We start from the raw sequence: 22,577 nt of genomic DNA, 5'->3' as shown, positions 1-22,577 counted from the left end.
CGCAAAGCTATAGTGGTCACGGATCATGAACCATTAAAACATTATCATACGTCAAAGAAGCCCGATATAAGACTTAATAGGCTTAAAGCGGAGCTACGAGGCTACGAATTTGACGTAGTATATCGGCCAGGCATTTCAAACAAAGTACCCGACGCACTCTCTTGAAATCCAGTAATAGAAGAGGGAGAAATAAACACTGAGCAGCCACGCGGAGAACTGTTTCAGCTGGCGGACGAACAGGAGAAAGAAGGACTAGCCGATAGCGATGGTCCTCCAGCGCGCATTTTTAAAATACGAGCGACCCGTAAACAGCGTATTCAGCGAAATATTAAAAAGGGGAGAATTATTTACTCTAATTCAGAGTGAAATGATTTTAAATAAAGGACTGTATATGAGCCCGAGAGATCTGGGGATAACTATTTTTGGGACACCTTACCTTAAGGAAGGAACGAAACCAGAAAGGGTGAATCACTTAGCCCTTTGGAAATGATACGGGCTTTATAAAAAGACTTGATTTTACACAGCACTTTTAATTATTAATCAACAAAATATAAAGATTTATTTTCTTCGTAACGATACACTTGATACTATCGAAAAATCGAGAAATATAGATATAGTCTTAAATACTTAAGTTAATGACGATAAATCGCTTGTTAATGAGACTAAATTGCAAATGGTTACAACGTCGTTGAATTAGCTGAACAAAAGGATTGAACTTAAGTTTAACAATTCGTAATATTACGACAAAATAAAAGTTTAATTGTAAAAGAAAGCAATGAGACTGGTAAGTAGAGTCCGACCAGCTCGTTGCGAGAGGTGAAGGAGAACTAGCTATAGCAGCTTACTACACACGAGACACGCATCTATAGTCGCGCGCCAGCGACTCCTATAACACAAAATGCTAACTGTTCAAGCGTACATACCATCTCTTTATCTCCTGCATTCACCTACTTATATATAACGTCAAATACATAAGGATGCATACTGATGCGTAAGCTTTAGTATACTACTTGTTTAGAATACATATATTTTAAGTACATTCAAAATAAATACATTTTAGTATTCAGTGAACTTAAAACTAAACATACCCCTGGGTTAGGATGTTGGCATTTGAAAGACAGCTCAAAGAAAATCAAATCAAGATTAATTTAATGAAAAGGTATAGTAAAAATTTGCAAAATTAAGCGTTATGTTGGTTTCTTGATTTTACAATCCCCTGGGTTGGTACGCGGGAATTCAGGACAAGTACCAAGGATTCATGAGAGATTTGTAAGAAATTTATATTGAAAACAAATATAATAGGTATTATATAGATTTAGCAAACAAGACGCTGGTAGGACCGCTGTTTTTTACAAATCTTTCTTGTAATTGCCATCAAACTCCTCAACAAGTAATAATAAAACAAGCTTAACCACCGGTCGAGTCAAAGTTGAGCCAGCTGTACGAATTTCAGCTACCCTAACGTTATCGTTTGATCCCAGAAAAACTCTCACGACTCGTCCTAATGGCCAATGACCAGGCGGGATGTTTTTTTGGCGAATGAGAACTAAATCATTAACTTGTATTTGTCGTTGCCTTTGACACCATTTTTGGCGGGTATGTAATGATACGAGGTATTTTTTAGACCATCTTTTCCAGAACTGTTGTATACAAGAAGAAATAAACTTCCACCGACGGAGAGGGTCAAAGGGCTCCCTTTCAAGCCGAGGTTCTAGAGTTTGAAAAGCAGGTTTACAATTCAAAAAATGAGCTGGCGTGAGAGCTACTAAGTCAAACGGGTCATCGGATAGGGGTACAAGAGGACGTGAATTTAGGCACGCCTCTATCCTACACAGTCACGTTGAGAATTCTACAAAGGTGAGTATCTGCTCACCATTTACCTTTCTCAACAACAACTTAGCAGATTTCACTGCCACTTCCCACAAACCACCAAAATGAGGGGCTGAGAGCGGATTAAAATGCCAGTTAGTGCCCATTTTCAGAAATTGGTCGTTCAAGTTGTATGAACTCATGAAGGCTAGAAGAGATTCCTTAAGTTCAGAGGAGGCGCCTATAAAGTTCGTGCCTCTATCACTGAATAAATCGGTGCAATGTGCTCTTCTAGATGTAAAATGACTGAAGGCCACCAGAAAGGCCTGGGAAGAGCAATCCTCTGCTACTTTTAAGTGCACGGCGCATGTGATCATACAAACGAATACACATATATATCCCTTTTGCGTATCCTTTCCTCTAGCTTTAGTCAGACGTATAGGGAAAGGTCCAGCGTAATCTACTCCTGTCTTCGAAAAGGCTGGACCCTCTTGGACTCGAGAAGTGGGCAAGTTACCCATCATAGGAGTCTACAGTCTAGCAGAATAGCGAGTGCAGAGGGAGCATTTAAAAATTGAATTTTTCACTATCTGCCTCCCTCGCACTTTCCAATATGACCGTCCGATGGACGTCAAAGTAATCTGAGCTCCTCCATGTAACATCAGATTATGATTATAATTGATGATTAACCTAGTTAGATGATCATTGGGAGCTAAGATGATTGGGTGCTTAGCTTCGTTGGGTATTAAAGCTTGACTAATTCAACCCCAAACTCTTATGATACCATCAGCTAACACGGGATTCAGTTTTTTCAGCATACTATGCCTTCCTATAAAGCTACGCTCCGACTCGGTTAATGACCAATCTTTGGAAAGAACGTAGTATTCCTTGAGAAAATGCTTCTTTTGATATTTTTTGATTAATACTAAACGAGCATTACTGAGTTCGGACAACCTGAAACGATTAGTTTCCGTTCCTAAAGCATAAGATAAGTTTAGAAAGGGGGAGTCTTGAGTCGACAAGACTTCAGTTCCCGCAGTGCTAGACCTTTTTATCCTACTGGAAGTGAAACGACACCTGTTCATTAGCCTAAAAATGAATCTTAAGCAATAACCAATGACAACAAGCAACTTATGCCAACTGCTATATACATCAAGCGTGTCCTTTTCAGAGCTCTCAGAAAAAGTAGTATTGACTACTTGCTCGCTTAGGATTTCCTTCATCGACAGGTTTTTTGGTGAAATTTCAGAGAATATTATTTCCCGATCCTTCGGAAACTTCGCCCCTTCAAACCATAAACTGTGATTGATCAACTGATAAGGAATCACACCACGAGAAGCGATATCCGCTGGATTCTGTTTAGTTTTGACATGATGCCAAACAGCAGTAGGGTTCAACGTTTGAATATCAGAACATCTGTTGGCAATAAAGGTTGGCCACTTCGAGGGTACTGAACGAATCCAGCACAAAGTATCCATAGAATCCGTATATAAATGGATTTGAGACGGTAGGATCTTAGTAGTGGAAATATAATGGTTAACCATCTTAAAGAGCAAGTGTGCACCACAAAATTCTAACTGCGGTATGCTAAGAGTTTTAAGTGGCGCAACCTTGGTCTTAGCGATCTCTAGTGAGATGGAAACCTTATTATCCATGACCATTCGTAAAAAGAGTACGGCTGCGTAAGCTCGTTTTAATGCATCTGCAATGCCATGGAATCCAACATTGAATTCTTGGGCTGAAATTGATTCCAACGGGGAATTTTAATTTCATTCAGAGCCTGGGTACCATTTAACCAGTCACGTCATCCCTTTATAAGATCAGGAGGCAGTGGGTCATGCCATGATTATTTTAACAGCCATAATTCTTGCATAAAAATGTTTGCTTTGATCAACACTGGAGAAATCCAACCCAGTGGATCGAAAAACTTGGCTAGCTGCAAGAGAACGGTGCGTTTGATCCACAAAAGGATGGACGAGGATAAATTTACCCTAAACGTAAAACAGTCAAGTTCTGGATCCCAATTCAATCCAAGAACCGACGTTGCTTCACCGTTTTCAGCTGGTTTCAAGAGGTTAGAAGATCGCAGTTCTGTAGGAATTTCTGATAATACTTCTCTAGAGTTACCTGACCATTTGCGCAAAGTTAAGCCACCTAACTTAGTCAGCTCTATCAATTGGCTTATTTTTTGCTTCGCGTCAGTGACTGAGTGGGCTCCAGAAATTAAATCATCCATATAGTCATCGTTTCTTAATATGTCAGCTCCAAGAGCTAAAGTTTCATAATACAGAGTAACTAACTCCTTTAGTACTTGTGAAGCGAGAAATGGTGGGGAAACTAGACCATACGTCATTGTCGTTAAGTGATAGGTTAAAAGCGGGTCTAAAGGATTCTCTCTCCAGAGTATCGCTTAAAACGGTAAATCAGGTGGGTTAAGGTTAACTTGTCTAAACATTTTTTCCGCATCAGTGGTAAAGACCATCCGATACAACCTTCACCGCATTATGAGATCAAATAGGGTGGGTAAGAGATTTTGTCCTGAGTAAGGACCGGAGTTTAGTGAGGTTCCAGATTTAGTCGTCACAGAGCCGTTAAACACTATACACAATTTTGTAGTAGAACACAACTCGAGCAACACCCCATGATGAGGGAGATACCAAATCGAAGTACTAGGGTCAGCTAAACTCATGTGGTTCAAGGCAATATATTCTTGCATAAAGTCACGATACAACTCGAACAACCCCAGGTTACGTTTAAACCTAGACTTAAGTCGTAGGAACATGGATCTTGCCAATTAAAATGATTCTACTCGAGAAGCGATCAGGGAATCAGTCGAACACTTAAATGAGAGCGCTACAGAGAAACCTCTAGAATTAGTTCGAGTGTAGTTATCACGGAATAATTGTTCGCATGATTGCTCGTCTTCTGAGAGAATTTGCAGCTAGGGAGCTCCTCGATCTTCCAGGATTTTTGTAACGATTCTTCGAGGTTAGGTTCCTCACAAACCTGTAATGAGACCAGTTGCTCGGGTTTTAATCTGTGTAAACTGCTAATTTGACCAGATATGAGCCAACCTAAAAAAGATTTCACCACAATTGGACTACTGGTATCTCGCTTTATAATAGGTCCCTTGATTATTGAAGCATAGGTGGCTGCATCGAGAAGCAAGTCGACATGATCATTTAAGGAAAAATTGGGATCAGCCAATTGGAGCCCTTCCAGATACTCTAACTATAATTTTTTAGAAGACGTTGGAGTACTGTAAGACGAAACCCTTTTTATAACGAGAGCACCAACCTCCAATGTATGAGGAGGGTCGAAGTAAGGTTTGATTGTAAAATTTACAGATTGGGTGATGGAAGTCTTCACCTGCCCTCCCAGTCCAATCAACAACGAGTTGGTTTTTTTAGGTTGTAACTGCAATAACTGCATAAGAGACTTCGAAATTAGGGAAGCTTGAGAGCACGGATCAATCAGCGCGCGGATTACCAAGCTTCTTCCGGAGGGAGAGGCTATAATTACCCTAGCGGTAGCCAAGAGAACGGCTCTCTGTTGATACATGGAGTTAATCTCGAGAACGATTTTATTATCTAGTACCTTTTCGTTACAAGAAGAGCGATCTGTTTTAGCCTCAGCCCGAAATGGAGAAGGGTCAGTATCCCGATGCATAAGGGTATGGTGCTTTTGTTGGCGAATCGCACAAAAGACGGATAAGGTGCATTCGTCAAAGTTATGCGGGCCTAAACAATTAAGGCAAAGTTTGGCCTTTTTTTGAATAGTTTTCTTGACATGTCACGGTTTGGTTTTGAAACTGTCGCACAAGCGAAGATAGTGCTCGCCGTTGCAGCAGGGACAAAAAACCTTAGACGAAGTAGTTTGATGACTACTCGAAACGTTCCGGTTTTTGTACTTAGGTTTACCCTGTTTTGCAGGGGGGTTTGTAGGCGTAACTTTAGATTTGATAGTGTAAGATTCTAAAGTCAGCAAGTGATTATTTAAGAAAGTCTTGAACTGAGTCAAGGTAGGGGATTCAGTAGAACATTCCAAATTCTTTTGCCAATCCTTAACAGTTCCAAAATCAAGTTTATTTGATACTATCCCTATAAAAAAATCCCCAAGCCCATGTTCAGGTCTTCCAAGATTTTCTAAGGCAGCTAAAGGCCTCAGGGTATTGCTAATTAACTGTTTGAGCTCGGTAACTGAACCGTTCTCCATGGGGGGAGCTTCAATTATGGTATTAACAAAGCTAGAAACTAATCGTCTAGGGTTATCGTAATAATCGACTAGAGCTGTCCATACTTGATTATAATTCCCTGCAGTTAGTGGAATATTTTCAATTTAATTGGCCGCCTCCCCCTTTACTTGAGTTCGCAAAAAATTATGCTTAATAGTCGTCGGTACCTCTTGTTTATTATGGACTAACGCGCGGAAAATATCACAGAAATCGAGCCATTCTTCTCGTCTACCAGAGGTATCTAACTAGGTTAAGAGGTGTAATTTCACCCTTGAGATTATTAAAAAAGTCGGTAAAGTCACCTTGATTATTATAATAATGATCCTCACCCTTGGTGTAAGCTTCTTCTTTGAAATATTCATGATCTTTAGGTAAAGGGGTTAAATTCATTATGAGGTTGGTTATAAACGGCCTTGAATTCCGCAAAAACGTTGTCAAGTTGTTTTTGACGTGCTATAGCTTGACCATAAGTCTTTCTAGCTTGACCTAATTTTTTAAAATTTGTATAGGAATCCATAATCTTACTAAATTATCTAATAGTGTTTGAATATACCTCTCCATGTTGCTAACAAGAGGTCTACACGATGGGGTAACAAACTACACTCAAAGCCGTCTAGAAAGTTCTTATAAACAACCAAACTTAACAGAAGCTTAATAATTAACATTAACTATAGAAAATCACAAGAATCCTAAATCTAGTAAACTATACTATCCATGACACCGCTAACTCAACCGAGACTCAACACAGTAATCTTGCTTGTTTACATTTATTTAATAAATTATATTTTAATATCTTATTAAATAATACGCAAAAGATATATTTAGATCCAATTAAAATTAATTATGACGTAAAATACAAACTAATCTTCACGCAAAAATAAAGATCATTTAAATAAGTTTCCAAAAGTTCAACAATTCTTATTATTATAAAACAAATAATAATAAACTAACCGTTTGATCTTTCATTTTTCGTTTGCTTATTTCAACTTACTAGTGTAAATTCAAGTTCAATGAGGCAGACTTAATGCGTGGGGACAGCTGCTGGTTGCATAGTATCAACAGGTGTGGTCTTCCTGTTGAGAATCCAATGACCAGAAGGTAACAAAAACTCAGCAAGTCGACTGATGTCTTCCTTTTGGTGATGCAGGGCAAGCGAATTTTGCTTATTTACTACCTTGGTTTGATGAGTGCTGCAATTTAGACGATTCGAATAAGCGTGTTGGTCTAATTTCAACGTTACTGGTGCTCATGATGCATGAGACTTTCTCGCACCAAGCGGCAAGTTTGAAAAAAGAAAAACTTCTACAGATAAGTGCTGTAGATATAATATGATTAACCTTTAATAAAGGGAGTAGTTTAAAGTACTCCCGGAGATTATATATATATATATATAGTGAGAACGAGAGTGTCTCTACTATATGTGTATACAAGCGCGACACAACGCAATAGAAAGAGAACGCACGATAGCGTCTCTTCTATATGTGTACATGCGTGACACAAGAATGTATATAGAGGAAGAGAGAAAACGCGTGAGAGCGTCTCTTCTATATGTGTATACAAGCGCAACACAGCGTAATAGAAAGAGAACGCACGATAACGTCTTTTCTATATATGTACATAAGCGCGACACAACAATAAATATAGAGGAAGAGAGAGAACGCGCGAGAGCGTCTCTTCTATATGTGTATACAAGCGCGACACAGCGTAATAGAATGAGAATGCGTAAAGGCGTCTCCTCTCTGTGTGTGTATTAGCGCGACACAACAATAAATATAAAGGAAGAGAGAGAACGCGTGAGAGCGTCTCTCCTATATGTGTATACAAGCGCGACACAGCGTAGTAGAATGAGAACGCGTGAAGACGTCTCCTCTATGTGTGTTTATAAGCGCGACACAACATGAGTACTCACCGCATGAGCTTGTTTTCGGGCAAAGAGCGAGAACACGTACTAGCTTTAAGATATCATTCAATGGCTAGACATCGAACAAATATTTTAATGGGCTGGTAACGACACTGACGGAGATGAGAACCATTGCCGCAATGAATCAAGTGCAAGCAAAATACCACTCAAAATATTACTACAACCGCAAATTGAATACGAGATACTACCTCGAGGGCGAAATGGTTTATGTGTTAAAAGAGCCGTCGAAAGGGAAATTCGACGCCTAATATAAGGGCCCTTACGAAATAACTGGCATCGATTATGCGAAAAAGAATGTTAAACTTCAGAGGAAGGACGAGGTAAGAATATCCCACGTGGATGAAATAAAAAAAGCTTGCGTAGTAGAAGCCCGTTAGAAAATGTAAATACAGAAAAGAAATACGGGAGTACAAAAGTAAACCATTAGCTTCGCTTAAATTTTCACGGCCTCCGGACGCACCACGAAAATACAATGAAAAATGGAGAACAAAAGAATATTGACTACTTTTTTTTTTAATTGCATAAGCAAACATAAGAGTGGAATGTGGTGCTATTTCATATAATTATAAATAAAAAAAAAAAAAAAATTTTTTTAGATATTAAGGTAAACGTACCAATACTTGGCCATCAAAAAAATTGGTCCCGGAGACTGGCCACAATTACAATTTTACGGTTCGCACGAATTTTTGCAGCTGTAAAAAAAAAAAGAAAAAAAAATCTTATAAACATTCACGCCTAAAAATTATATAAATTTGTATATATATACAGGAAGACGCGGGGGCATGCAGAAAGGTAAACAATACTCGCGAGTTGTTTATTTTACTACAATTTTGTTTTACTTTCACATGTGTAAATACAAGCATTATTTTTATTGTTGGGGTAATTTTTTTTAAATTTTTTTTCCCTACTTCTCTGTCACGCCTTAAGTACGCTCCCTCCTGCGTCCCCGCCCTCGTCCCTGAGGAAGACGATCAACAGCCAAGTCGTGGAGCCCATCCACCAGTGAGGACACATTCAGATTAGGCGGTGCGAGCCGATTGCTGGAAGTACAATTACAGCTTGTGCAAACTGCGGGCGGATTATGCGAGGTGATGGTAAACAGTCCGCTGTTCCCCCGTTCGACCTGCAAAAGGAAAAAGAAAAATTAATACGAATCATAAAATTTTTCTTACAAGTATAACGAATAAGAGAGGCCTTACACGTATAACGGGCCGCCCTTCCAGCGAAAAACCGTCTTGGTTGGAGGCTGATATATCAACCACCACCGCGATGAGCGTACTGTGTACAACCGACGGCTACGACGTACGAGGCTGCGGGCTCCGAATCGTTGCAGTGGGTTCGCAGTACAGAACCCGTCGACGGAAAAGAAGCAGTCCAGTGGCAGTCCTGGAACAGGACAGTGAACGATCGTCCGGAAGGGCAGTAGACATCGCAGCATGCAACGCCACCCCAGTACTTATAACTTTGCGCAGGCAGAGGCACGGCGCCTGTGGGCCAGTCCAGCTCGCAAAGAGGGAGGGGAAGAGAGAAAAACCCGCGAGGGTTTACGACCAATCTCGTTCCCAGCTAGAAAAAAAGAAGAAAATCTTTAACTAAGAACTCAAAAGCAATGTCAAATGTTAAGAAAATAACGTAATACGTACCGCACCGTGGGTCAGACAAGTGATAGGGGCCAGAACTGTAGGCCCCTCAAGCACCACGACTTGAGCCCCACAGGTACGTCCGACGGAGAGAACTCGCCGGCAAACAAACAATAAGATGGACTGTAAGAGAAAGCAAATTAAATGGATATATATACATATGTATCTAGGTACAGGAAAACTTGCAAAAAAAAAAAAAAGAAAAAAGGGATAATACTCACATGTAAGCAGCTGCAGCACCTCAGAAGATCTTCCATCACAGAACCTTCGAGGATGGAACATACACTACCGTCGACCGCCGCAAACCCGGTAACATGAGTGTTATCGTACGGTAGGTTTGCGAAATCACGCAGCTGACGCACAAAATCAACCGAATTCACAGAAAAAAAGGCCATTTTCACGGGGTAGTTCAAGGATGACAAGGTAACAAGGACTGTAGAGAAAATAACACCAAATCCAACACGTATTGAGAACACAAAAGAAAAGGGCAAAAGTCACTGGAAACCAAGTAGCGAAGTTGACACTACCAAGTCAAAGTAAGCACTGACGAAATATAGCCAAACTATCCAAAAATCTTTACTACCCGCTCCTCTCGATAACATAAAAAAGGGGAAAATTAGCATGGGAATAATAAACAAGAAAAACTTACAGGGACAGCATGTGTGACAATTGCCGATCCGTAGTACCACATGCGTCTTTCTGTTGTAAATGCCTCACAGTGCCGAACATGCCGATAGACAGACAAAATTCAATAATTTTGTCGCATAGCGATAGGTTGTTATATGGATATATATACATATGTACACATACATACACCCCGGTTAAGCACACCTTAAATATAAGTTACATGTGGAGAATAAGGGAATACAAAAAAAAACATGTACAAGTAGAGCCACATTCCCGACTTGACTTGCAAAAGTTCAATCTTATCCGTCCTTAAGAATCATTGTTTCGAGGATTAACATTGCTGGTACCAAATATTAAGATTCAGAAGGGGTAATCGGGTGCCGTACAATAGTGACATTCCGAGGAATTTTTTTTTCTTTCTTCTACTTTTTTTCTCCTTTTCTCTCAAATAATCTGGGAATTAATTTACAAAAAGGGAAATGTAGGTATCATAAAAGAAAGTATCTATTCTATGTTTTAGGGGGAAGCCACTCCCATAGGAAAGCAACCGGGAGAAGTAGAGCTATTCGAGAAGAATCTGGGGATATAAGTGGAAAATCTGGGGCAGGCCCAATCAGTTGCGTCTACTTAGAAAATCAAATGGTATGTAAATTGGTATCAAAGAATCAGAGAAACGAATGCATTTGAAAGAGCAAGCAAGCAAGTGGAATGGAAATGCAGAGTAACAATAAGCAAAGAAGACGCCTGCAAAAATCGCATAAGAATGGCTACTCACAAGACCATAAAAGCGCTGCAAGGTGTCGAAACAGCGTACAGGGTAGTAGTAGGGCAGGAAGTTTGCAGCTAATTAGAGACAGTACAGGTACTTCAGGGGCAGATATCGGAATCTAACAAGGACAAGATAAGGGAGTTGACGGAATTAAATTTGACAAGTACGGCCGATATAACGAAATATCTCAAAAAACAAATGAGAGTCTCAGCGTTCGGTGATCATGAACAAACACTGCAAATAATAAAAAAATATGAGGATAAAGCAGGAGATGTAAAAGAAGAAGGGCTTAAAATATTTACAGATTGGGTAAGCGGATATGATAAAATGCCAGAGATAATTCAAGAATTCGAGCAGCTGGCCGATAAAATAGCAGCGAAATTTGAAAAAGCAATGGATATAATTTATTTGGCAAGTCGAAGAATATCGCATCTACCGGAAGCAGCCTTAAAAACGATATTGGAGGCAGTAATACTAGTAAGTCAGTTCAGGCCAGATCTCAGGGTTCCGGGAGATGAGGGCACAACGACAGAGGAAAGAGTATGGAAAATAGCAGAAATAGCTACGGTAGCACTCAATAGAAAAGTAATATATCACATTGAAATACCGTTGGTAACGCAGAAAGAATTAGACCTGCTTAGAAAAACGCCACTACCCGTAGAGCAAGAAGGGTTTAAAATAACAAACATGGTGGCATACCTACAACTTACGTACGAATATATAGTAAGTAGCATGAGTGAAGAGAGGTTCGCTCCGATATCCTGACAAGCGGTCGACCAATGTAAAAAATTAGGCCAGATAAATATATGCGCACAAATAGAACCAACGCAAGAAGTGGAGAATGATCACCCATGCGAGATACGACTTATCCTAGGAGAAACAATAGACAACCCGGAGGAGTGTCCGATCGTCTTAGCAAAATTAAAGGGGGCGTATTGGACTTGACTTCACGCAAAAAATCAGCACGCGTTCAGCACATGAAGGGAAGAAAAGGTACATGTTCAATGCAAGCAAACCAAACATGGGACAATAAAGGTGTCCCACACTAGAGTAATTGACTTGGCAAAAGACTGTACTGCCCAAGCGTCAGAAATCAGACTTGAACCGGGTTAGGAGGAGGAGGAGAGTAACGTCATTAATCTGGAGGGCCCAACTCTGAACTTGAAAAAAATTATACAAGAGATGAAAGGAACAAAAAGAGACGAATTGCTAAACCTAAAAAAATTAGTAACAGAAAGAGACGGACTGCAGGAGCTTGGTAGCCAAGAACACGGTCCCAAAGATAAATTAACGATCGGTACTAAACTAGAGGACATAATTCAAAGGTTACGTGAAGTAGGTCTAATGGAAGGAGAATTTTCCAAATGGGAAGGGTACGCGTGGATGGCTGCAGAAATAGCTTTAGGCACGGCAGCGGGGTCGTTCAGGTTCCTAAAATGGGGGGGCCCCTTAATACTAAATTTGGCTAGAATGCTTACAGGTAGAAGAAACCGTTCCGGAAGCAAAGGCGCAGCGGCGGGTGCAGTGACAGCGCAACTAATAATGCTACAGACCATTCAAAGATCAGTCGCGTCGCAAAACCTAGTACACGTAGTGGTCAGAAGTGCACCTCCGGCAGCTGAGAAAATAAAACGTCCTTGTGCATAAGAGGATATATATATATATATATATATATATATATATATATATATATATATATATAAACAATTTCAATTAAATTTTGTATTCATACATAAATCTAGGTTACGTTTGTTTATTATAATTTAGTTACCATATTTACGAACAAAAATGCATTACGTGAAAACATCTAACAGGCTCGTAGCGCAGCCAACTGTAACAATAACACGAATCAAAAACATTAAGTGAATGATCGAATCAACAGTAGAAAAATAAGTATTATTATACGATGCATTATAACATACTGTAATGCCATATTTTACAAGTTTAACATGAATAACTTACATTGGGATTAAATATTTAGTTAATAATTAGTAGAAATAACTTGAAGATTATTACACTCTATGAATTTATTAATAAGAATTTTGCAATATTGCGCTATATTATAAAGGGACAAGAGCGTGAACAAAAACAATAAATGTTTACAAAAAAAAAAAAAACAATTTAACGAATTTATGTAAAGGAGAAACAAAGACAGGTTTTTTTTCTCTCTACCTTTTAACTCCTACGTTAGAAATCTCACATACAGTATAAACAACATTACACAAACATTACTCTAGCACAAACATGTAAATTAAAAAGGGAAATCGCCATCGAGGACGATAGCGGCGCGGCCTCGGACGTGTCACGTACGATATCATAGCTATACGTACGTGCGCCCCCTCTTTTTGGGGCCTAGTACAGATAATTGTAGTGGGAGAGAGTAAAGCGATAAGCAGATAGGATGCTGAAAGGAGCACTCTCTCTGGCTGGAACGGTCAGGAACGAAGGTCGTACACACGTGACGCGCTCTTCTCTCGTTTTTGCATTATTAAAGACGTTGATACTAGTTCCTCGACTATTTACTGTGTGCGCACCCCAAGACCATAGAATCCTACGCAACAAGGCATACTAAAGTCATTGATGATAGTATAGTCCCATGTTTTGAATTCTCTGATATTTTCACGCATAATATTATAGATGTTTTTATTCGTTATTTCATACATGGGTCATTGTTAAAAATTTTAAGCTTTTGATGTCCTTGCTCTTTACAAACAGTTTAATTGTTAAAATAATGTTTACATACGAAAATTGTATTTAAAGTAATTGATTTTTTTCGTATACATACGAAAAATCTCTAATGAGGTATGATTTGTAAGCTTAAACAAAGAATATAATGTTAAAATGTCATTACCATAACCTGTCGCCTATAAGAATTTCACACTGTCTACCTTTATTGAAAAAAAATTTTGATTCTTCCCATTTTTGATTTCAAAATATTTTAAATTTCAGTGAAAAACCTTCTTAACTTTATATGAAAAAAAAAAAATTTTCCGTCGTACATATTGTCTCTTGAATTGTGTCTCTGTTTTGTTAATTACGAACTCCCCGCACAAATTCTTGCAGTACAATAGAATTTTTAAGTAGTGTGGGGTTGCTACTGACCTCATTTATCTTTATTTGTATGAACTATGTTTCCAAACCTGTGAAGTGGTTGAAAATTTCAGAAACTCTTTTTTGAGACAGTCTTTTTTTTTGTGCACTTGAAAAAAAAGAAGATTAAATCGATCATTACTGTAACCAGGCTGTAGCTTGTCGTAAAGGGTATGTACATATTAAAAGTGGCGAGAAATTTAGTTGGATGGTAAGTACAAGTTATAAATGCGAGGAACAAATTTGGAAATATTTACGTTGTGTAAAAATTCATTTTTAAAGTCGATTTGTCATTACGGTAACTTTTATTACCGTAACCCTCAAAAAAAATTTCACAGTTAATTATTTTAACAAAGTTTTTTTGTAACGTAAGTTACAAATTTAGGGATTAGGAATGGCCCTGATTATAAAAAAAATACACAAAGTTCCGTAAAATCATATTATTTCAAAGTTAATGAAGAAATAAAAGCAGAAGTGAAAAAAGTGAGACATTTAACTGATAGGGTTAATTAAAAAAAAGTGTCGCTAAGAAAAATATAAAATTAGCCAAAACTAGTGAAAAAGTAAAATAGTAGCGTGATGAACTTAAAGAAAATTCTGAAAAACAAAAAAATTATGTTAATTCTGAAAAAATGCGAAATTATTGTAATCACTAAAAATCAGAAATTAGTACTTATTCTGAGATGCTCACGTATGTAGTAGGTGCCACTACTTTTTCTCTTGGTTTTTACCTTACAAATTTTTTCTGGTGTCAAAATGAGTCTTTGATCACCCAAGTTTTTTTACAATGACCCATATAAGACTATCAGTGTCGGTATCCAATAGTTTGCACTGATCCCCAATTTGATTTCTCATAAAATCGTAATGAAATTTATACACAAGTGTTTTGGACAGGGCCAAGACACTAAATCCTATGTATATATATATATATATATATATTGATATATTGGTTTTTTAATAAAATATTCGTGCTCACTAATTGTATAGTAACAAGTTGCTCGTCAAATATGTCACAACTATGAAAAATGAGACGTACCATATTTGCTTCTGCCTTAAATCTTCCTGCCCACCTGTTGATAAGCTTAACGTCAATTCGTTTGCGCTGATTTTTCATTGTTTTTTTATATACTGCATTATTAAATGATTTGTACATCTTCTCAAAGTCATTTTTTGCATTTTGACGTTTTTGAATGTTTAGGTCTACGTAAGTTTTTAACCAGAACATTTTATCAAACTCTATGGCTCTATAAATTTTTGTTATACGGAAACCATCACTCACAGTTTGCGTAAAGGTTCGATAGTGTATTACATATTGTGTTTTGACATACAAAGTAGTCAATAATTTTTATCCACATCATCGCGTTTGCTGTCTTTAATGTATGCATTATATGTTTCAGCATAGAGATTACAACATTGACTGATGCTACCTCATACACCGTGCTCAATAAACATAAGCATGTCAACATCAGTAAACAATTCCTGTTTTACCTTGAATAAATTATCATCATTGTATTATTATTACTAAAGTTATTAATATTATTATCATTACTTTTTTTTTAAATATTTTATAATAAACTGTAATTTAAAAAAAATATTTTTTAACCGTTGTATACTCCAACATAGCATCCCAAACCAGGTGTTGTATGATAATAAGCCAGATCTAACTTAAATGCTTCAAGACAATTGTTTCAAAAATTTTCAAAAACCTTTGGCAAGTAGTTGGACATCAGTCTTCAAATAGAAATCTGAATACTGCCTTAATGTTTAAATCTTAAAAGTATTTCAGATACGTTTAACATGCTCGTACTTTTCATCAGTAATGTGATCTTCGCATAAGCTACTATGAGAATCTTGTTTTGTTGATAACTTTTTTCCCTCTAGTCTTCCAAACTAGGCGTATAATCATATGGAAATATGCTTTTTCTCTTTAATAAATTTATTTGACTTATATCATAGTTACCATCACTTCAAACTTTTTATATGTATCCAGAATGAGTATAAAGTTAAAAACATAACTTTCAAATAAGTGAACACTGGAAGAAAATAAAGTCTGTTGGTGTATACAATGAAGCTACTCCGTAATGTTATAGTCCCACTCAATTCATGCTGAAACTTACTTTATCATGGTCAAATTGATAACCTGATATGTGGTCATGGTTAACCATAGTTGATGAAATACTTAGGCAAGTAAAAAATAGTTTTGAACTTTACAGAACTGATAGAATTGTCTATGAAGAAGTTCTGTAAAGCTTGCTCCTTTTTATAGAAAAAACAGCAATTTTAAGTGAACATATTTTATTTCCATCATAAACAACTCCCTTTCTAGTGCTCTCCATTTTTAAACTTGTAAAAATATTCACGCAAATGAAATCACTGATTAAAAAAAGTAATTCTAAGATAAAACTCTTTTTTATTAAATAATTTTTTTTTGTTAACGATGTGGCAGCTTTCAACTTACTAATGTGTTTAATTTCACTTGCCTACACAACTTTACCTCTCTATAAATCCACAAATGTTTTGTAATAATAACGTAATTTTTACGTTAAACTCATATGAAAATTTTATAAATCCTTGTCAAACACTGTGCAAGTCACTTGCACCTTAATAGAAAATCTTTATGTACCATTACTGAGAAATTAGTTATTAAAATACCATTTATGATCATATACTTCGTTGGATTATAAGATACTTATAAGTCTGTTATTTAAAGTAGTACAAAAATGGTTCAGACTTTCTATCTTATCCGTTAAAGAATTTTAATATGTCAAGTATCTTAACTTTAATAGATTTGTTTATTAACGTTTGAACATTAGAAGTTTTGTAGCTTGTATAAATAAAGTTAAATTAATTCACAAGTTATCATAGATCTGCATACTTATTTGAAACAATCAAAAACTGTGCTGAAAAAACCGTAGTCGAAGGTTTTTCCAATGGAAGAAGTATCTATGCTTTCAAACTACTACTTATTCGGTTCTTAAAAACAGATAGTAAATGTTTCTAGTGATATCTTGACCTTGCTGACAGAAGCAATCAGCCTCAAGAAAGACTTGCAAACTCGGGAAATGATGTAAATAGTTATGGAAAAAAATAGCAAGGAGGGTAATAGAAGTTGAGAATGTGAGATACCCAAAAACCCTTTTGATGGATAAACGAGAAATGGAAATAATGACTTTGCAGGAAAATTTATTTTTTTATTAAAAAAGTGTTGAAAGTTTAATCTTATCTGTTCAGCTCCCACAGTCAGGTATGTTTGTTTTAAAAATTATTTCACTGTGATATCTTGTTAACAGAATTAAATGACATTTTTTATCAACGAAGTGATGCGGTTGCTGCCTAAAAGTAAGCGTGAGTATCCTCTCGGCCAGTCAACACAATCTACATGAGAGGTACAGTGAATTAACTACTGTGACTGTGTATCCAATGCAAGATTTTTACGTATTCTATGTCTCTTATCTCTACCTATCTTGTTATTATTTGTTTTTTTTTTTTTTTTTTATCGTAATGACCCTCCTTTTCTCCAAGTATGTTCGTCTTTTGTGTAAACCCCTTTCAAACTTGGTCATCCTTACTTCTTAGTACTACTTTCAGAGAGCAGCGATATTCTCAACCACACCCCAGCTATAACAAGGTTTAAAGAAAAAATGTTTTCTAATAAAACATCTAAACTCGCTGTGCTGACCTTTGTAAAATCAATATTGACCTTTTCCAATGAGTTAAGTAAGTGTTGGCTTGTCTTCTAAAAGAAAACCCTAAGAGGTTCTGACATCAACAGAAAAAATCCACTATTTGCTTTCAAAATTTAGACAAGGGGTGTTTAGGCATCCTGTGTACTCATCCCATCATAGCTTTAGTTGTCTTCCACAACTACACCAAATTTCAGCAAGGTTGGATTGATAATTTTTGGAAACTGCAGCTAACTGCTGAAAGAGGTACTTTGGCAATACGGCCTAAAAAAAGTTGTTTACAACGTTAGATGCAATTCTGTTGGGGGATCATTTTCTTTAATACTTACTCTACAAGTTACTTAGGTATCAAACCTTAGGTATATTTCTGTGCACGGCGGTATGGCGCGTTAAGGGCAATGAGCCACCGTAGCCACCGATGCCTGAATCACGTTCACTCTCTGAAGCTCGACTCCGGTGTTACCAACCAAGTACGGTCAAACTGCAAATGCACTTAAAAAGAACGATATCTTAGGAACGATTAACCAACTTTTACGCCGTAAGAAAATTTGATACTTTGGTAATTTCTAGAGTAAGTTTTTTTTTTTTTTTTTTTTTTTTTTTTTATATCGGGTTACTGCGACAGCCTATTGGCCCCGTCGCCGGGGCCACCTACTCACCACCTATGTGTTGGGGTGTATAATCACACCCATTTACCCCAAATCTTCTCTTTAACTGATACCTTACAAATCATACCATGGGCACAGTGGAAGTATCTCCGGTGTAACACACCTTGTCAGTTAAGCTGACACTCTCTGCACCGGAGGGAAGTGCATTGGGTCAACTCGCCACTGTGTAGTCTGGGTCCGAAGCATCGGATCCAGGCTAATTAGCATCCCCGGAAAAGCCCCATGTTTCAGGGGCCACTCCTCGCCGGTAATGCCGGCTATCCCTGCCTGGCATCGGGCCCACTAATCCCTACCTATTAGGCCCTAACATTGTTTTGCATTCATCCAGGCCCAAAGACCTGTGGAGCAAGGAAAAAACCCTGGAATTACTCTGAAGGAAAATTCCACGGAAAAACCCGCCCTAAAACAGCCAGGGTTACATAGGAACTTTTTCCGGTGAAAACAGTTTTTGAAAAAATCTGCACTCTCCGGGAATTGAACCCACGACCCCTAGAACAGCGTTGTATTAGTAGCAAGCACGCATACTACTGAGCCAACGCCGCTCCTTATTTATAGAGTAAGTATTACATAGTATGATCCCGCAAAAAAATTGCATCGAACGTCGTAAACAACTTTTTTAGACCATATTGTCAAAGTACCTTTTTGCATTGAGCTTTGGTTTACAAAAACTAATAATTTGATTTTACTTAAATCTGGTGTAGTTGTAAAGAAATACTAAAGCTACATTTCAACCAAGTTTTAGCTCCTAATGTTAATGCGAAAGAGAGTTATTAATTTTTCAATACTGGTTAAAAAAACGAAGTTTTTTGAATTTTGCATGGAAGCCACTGACTAGACCAATTTGGATTGACCAGAGCTTATTTTGTTTATTTTTGAGCCACACATACTTCTATATATATTTTTTCAATTTTAAGGCTTATTGTTCGTTTCTGACCATAAAAACTGTGTTTTACCATTTTTGTCATTTTTTTTTTGAAGCCTCAACGAAAAATATTTTTTGCTCGATTTTATTACAATTGATCAGCATTGCCTAACTCTTTACAACATGTTCTTAGCGCTGGTCTGAATTTTATGAAAAATTACCTACATTTTAGCTAATTTGATTCTACTAATAAGACAACGATATCTTATGTCTGCTCTAGCATTGTTTAAGTACATGTGGAAATGTGTACTTTTTATGGTACACACAGTTACATTCGAAATTAAAGAGTTTCCTGTAGACCATGGTGTTAACAACGGATGATAAATGAATTCAAAAGCATTCGTCTGCACGTATCAATTTTAAACTCTTATCGATCTAAAAATATGTTTCTCTTAACAATAACAATAGTATAACCTCACATTTGAAAAACAATTGGCGTGTATATCTGTAAACATCGTATAAAATTTCTTTTAAACACAGTAGTGTTTACTATACTAAATAGCAATGCAGTGGAATGAGAAATGTTACTATGTCTTATAATAAATTCTACTTTCGAATGTGGGCCATTTTAAAACGATTACAATGAAATTTACTGTGTTGTTAAGCAAAAATTATACAATGATAATTTTGTGTATGTTAGACACAATAAATTTTATTATGCTGTGTTATAATTTTTGTAGGGATGCTACATACTAATATTTTTTTTAAATATAATAAGAAATCACTACAAACGAAATAATTCGCGTCATTATGTGATCATGTTTCAGCTTTCCTAAAAGATATAGTAATTTTTAGAATAGTTATTGTATAACACTTTTTTAATACTACTTAAGTATGAAACTGTCTAGTACTTAAACTTTAACAAAATTAAACTAAGAAATATTGTTTGATTTTGTTCAAGTACTAGTATTAGACAGAATTATACTCTGATCGTCATATCAAAATGTATGTTGCGCTAAAAAAAAAAAAAAAAAAAAAAAAGTGTGGGTCTTGGGGCCCCTGGGAGAAGTGAAACTTTGAACTCAAATATTATTAAACTTTGTATAACAGAAACTGAGAAAATAAGATCACACCCATCTTATTTCAATAGGTCTTTAAGAATCTAATATTGAAGTAGTAAAAATTATACTATTACGTATTCATTCATGTACGTGCATAAAATACATATACTTATGTTACATGTGATTTACGAACTCTAAGAACTTCCATGTTTGCTATATTTATGCATTAATATACGTACAAATTGTTGATCATGTAATGCCCAACGAAACAAAAATTTTCCTCACAACGCTCCAAGAAAAGGTACTTTTGTTTAGTTATGTGGGACAAAATTTCGTTTATTTAAGCTTACTATTCGTGCATTTAATGTGACATTATATGTACACAATTAATTCTTGTTTAAATCCTTGTATCCGACAAACAAAATTTTTTTTAATTTTGGGCTACCATAAAAGTAAAATAATCCACTTTATCTGTTTAATATTATGAAAAACAATATACATATACCTATTTTCTTGTTTTTAAGAGTAAAGTTGTCGTATTATACATATTAAATATGTTATTCACGTTTTTTCTTAACGCATACGGCTACGTTTTTTCGTAACGCATTTCCCCTCGCGCGGTTCACGGCCCAACATACAAAGTTTCACTTCAAAAAAACTTGACGGTTGTTATATTCCGATTTTAAAACTTTCTAAGGTCTTCAATGTATGAGAAAGAATAGAATACTACTTATTACTAATGTATACAGACTTTAGAAATTCTGAACAAAAATATTAACATAATACATAATACTTACCCAACCATTTAGTTTTTTAAAAAGGTAGTTATTTGTAGTACCTACTACGTGGAAAATTTTCTTCAATAAAAATCTGTTAAAAGCAAATTTCAGTATTAATACACAGTAGGCTCTTCTAGCCTTACTTTACACACTTTTGATAAATTTTTTTAGACTGTTTCTTATTAAGAACAAACATACATGGCAGATTAACTAGGCCGATACCAGCTCAAGCTGAACCCAGCTCACTTTCCCCTACTGCTTACATGGGCAACCGTTCGCGGATAGCCACGCCTCTACACAAAGCGCTAGAGATTGTTCACAGCTTTTTTTTCCCCGATGAGCTTGTAGGAGAGAGTGCCGTTTCGTGTGTTTGGATGAGAGTCTCAACCATACGCTCATATCTGTGAGGTATGATGAATAGTTGTTACCTTTTCAAGGTGATTTATGTACACATCTACATGCCCATCTACATATAAATAGATGTATATATATACACAATCGTATACTTACGTACGATGTGCGTATGTATATATATTTTTTAAGGTGTTTAATTTAAAAATGTAAAACATATAATGAAAAAAGGTAGGATAAGAGTAAGAAATGTAGCACAGTAACCTTAGATCGAGACGATCTGGTTTTAAATTTGGCTGTTAGCCTATGCATAAATTTTTTATAGGTGGAATATCTATGCACAGCCAGAATAGATGCAGCAAAATAACAACAATATACTAGGAGGAGTTATCTTGTTCGTGAATCGAGAGATTCTTTGTTTGAATACAGTACCAGCCTATGTATACATTTTTAGAACGAAGTTCTTTATCGTGGATCACGATTAGATATATACTTCCCGTGTACTTCCTACGTATAAGGACGGTCGGGGACGGGGGAAGAGAACCCATCAGCTAGAAAGTGTAAGAAAAAATGCATCTGAACGGGGGGGGGGGCAGCGCAGCAGTGGCAACAGAGAGAGCCAGCTACCGTGGTGACCTGTCAGCCAAAAAGCGTAAGAAAAAGTGCATTTCCATTTTAGCTGGCTGAAAAAAAAACGGGTCACGTCATACATTATGCACTGGAGGAGTGAGAACTCTAGAAATTATTAAAATAAACAAATTAACAGAAAGAGCAAAAGTTTGTAATTAAAAAAGTGAGAGGTTTGAAGTTATTAACGTATTGTTACAATAACAAAAATGAGTTAAACTAAGCACGAAATAAAATACATTTTCGTAAACATGTTCGTTGATGTGTGTGTCAGAAAGTGTAAAGTACTAATAATGTAGCCACAAAGGTCCAGTATTGCGATAAGCCCATCGGCATAATGCTCATTACTACTTAAATTGCTTATTGAAATTGTACATACGCATGCACACATGTAAGTAGTTAAATTAGTAAATCTATTTTATTACTAGCGATTTTGTGTTTTCCAAAAATTTTTAA

At 36.6% G+C, this 22,577-nt stretch overlaps 1 protein-coding gene across 1 annotated transcript; it reads right to left on the bottom strand.

Annotated features, from left to right (window-relative positions):
* Positions 1-2,570: 2,570 nt before the first annotated feature.
* On the bottom strand, positions 2,571-4,162 carry LOC149375310 (uncharacterized). Its single transcript, XM_089589229.1, has 2 exons — positions 3,721-4,162; positions 2,571-3,547 (listed from the first exon to the last, which is right to left on the bottom strand). Exons 1-2 carry the CDS (start codon positions 4,160-4,162, stop codon positions 2,571-2,573), a joined length of 1,419 nt encoding a protein of 472 aa, XP_089445355.1.
* Between the last annotated feature and the right edge of the window lie 18,415 nt (positions 4,163-22,577).

The sequence above is a fragment of the Copidosoma floridanum genome, unplaced genomic scaffold (genome assembly GCF_036245765.1).
Source record: "Copidosoma floridanum isolate Cflo_tuat_1 unplaced genomic scaffold, Cflo_Japanese_pri ptg000008l, whole genome shotgun sequence".
NCBI classification, from domain to species: Eukaryota; Metazoa; Arthropoda; class Insecta; order Hymenoptera; family Encyrtidae; genus Copidosoma; species Copidosoma floridanum.
This window is presented reverse-complemented; position numbering and strand designations above follow the sequence as displayed.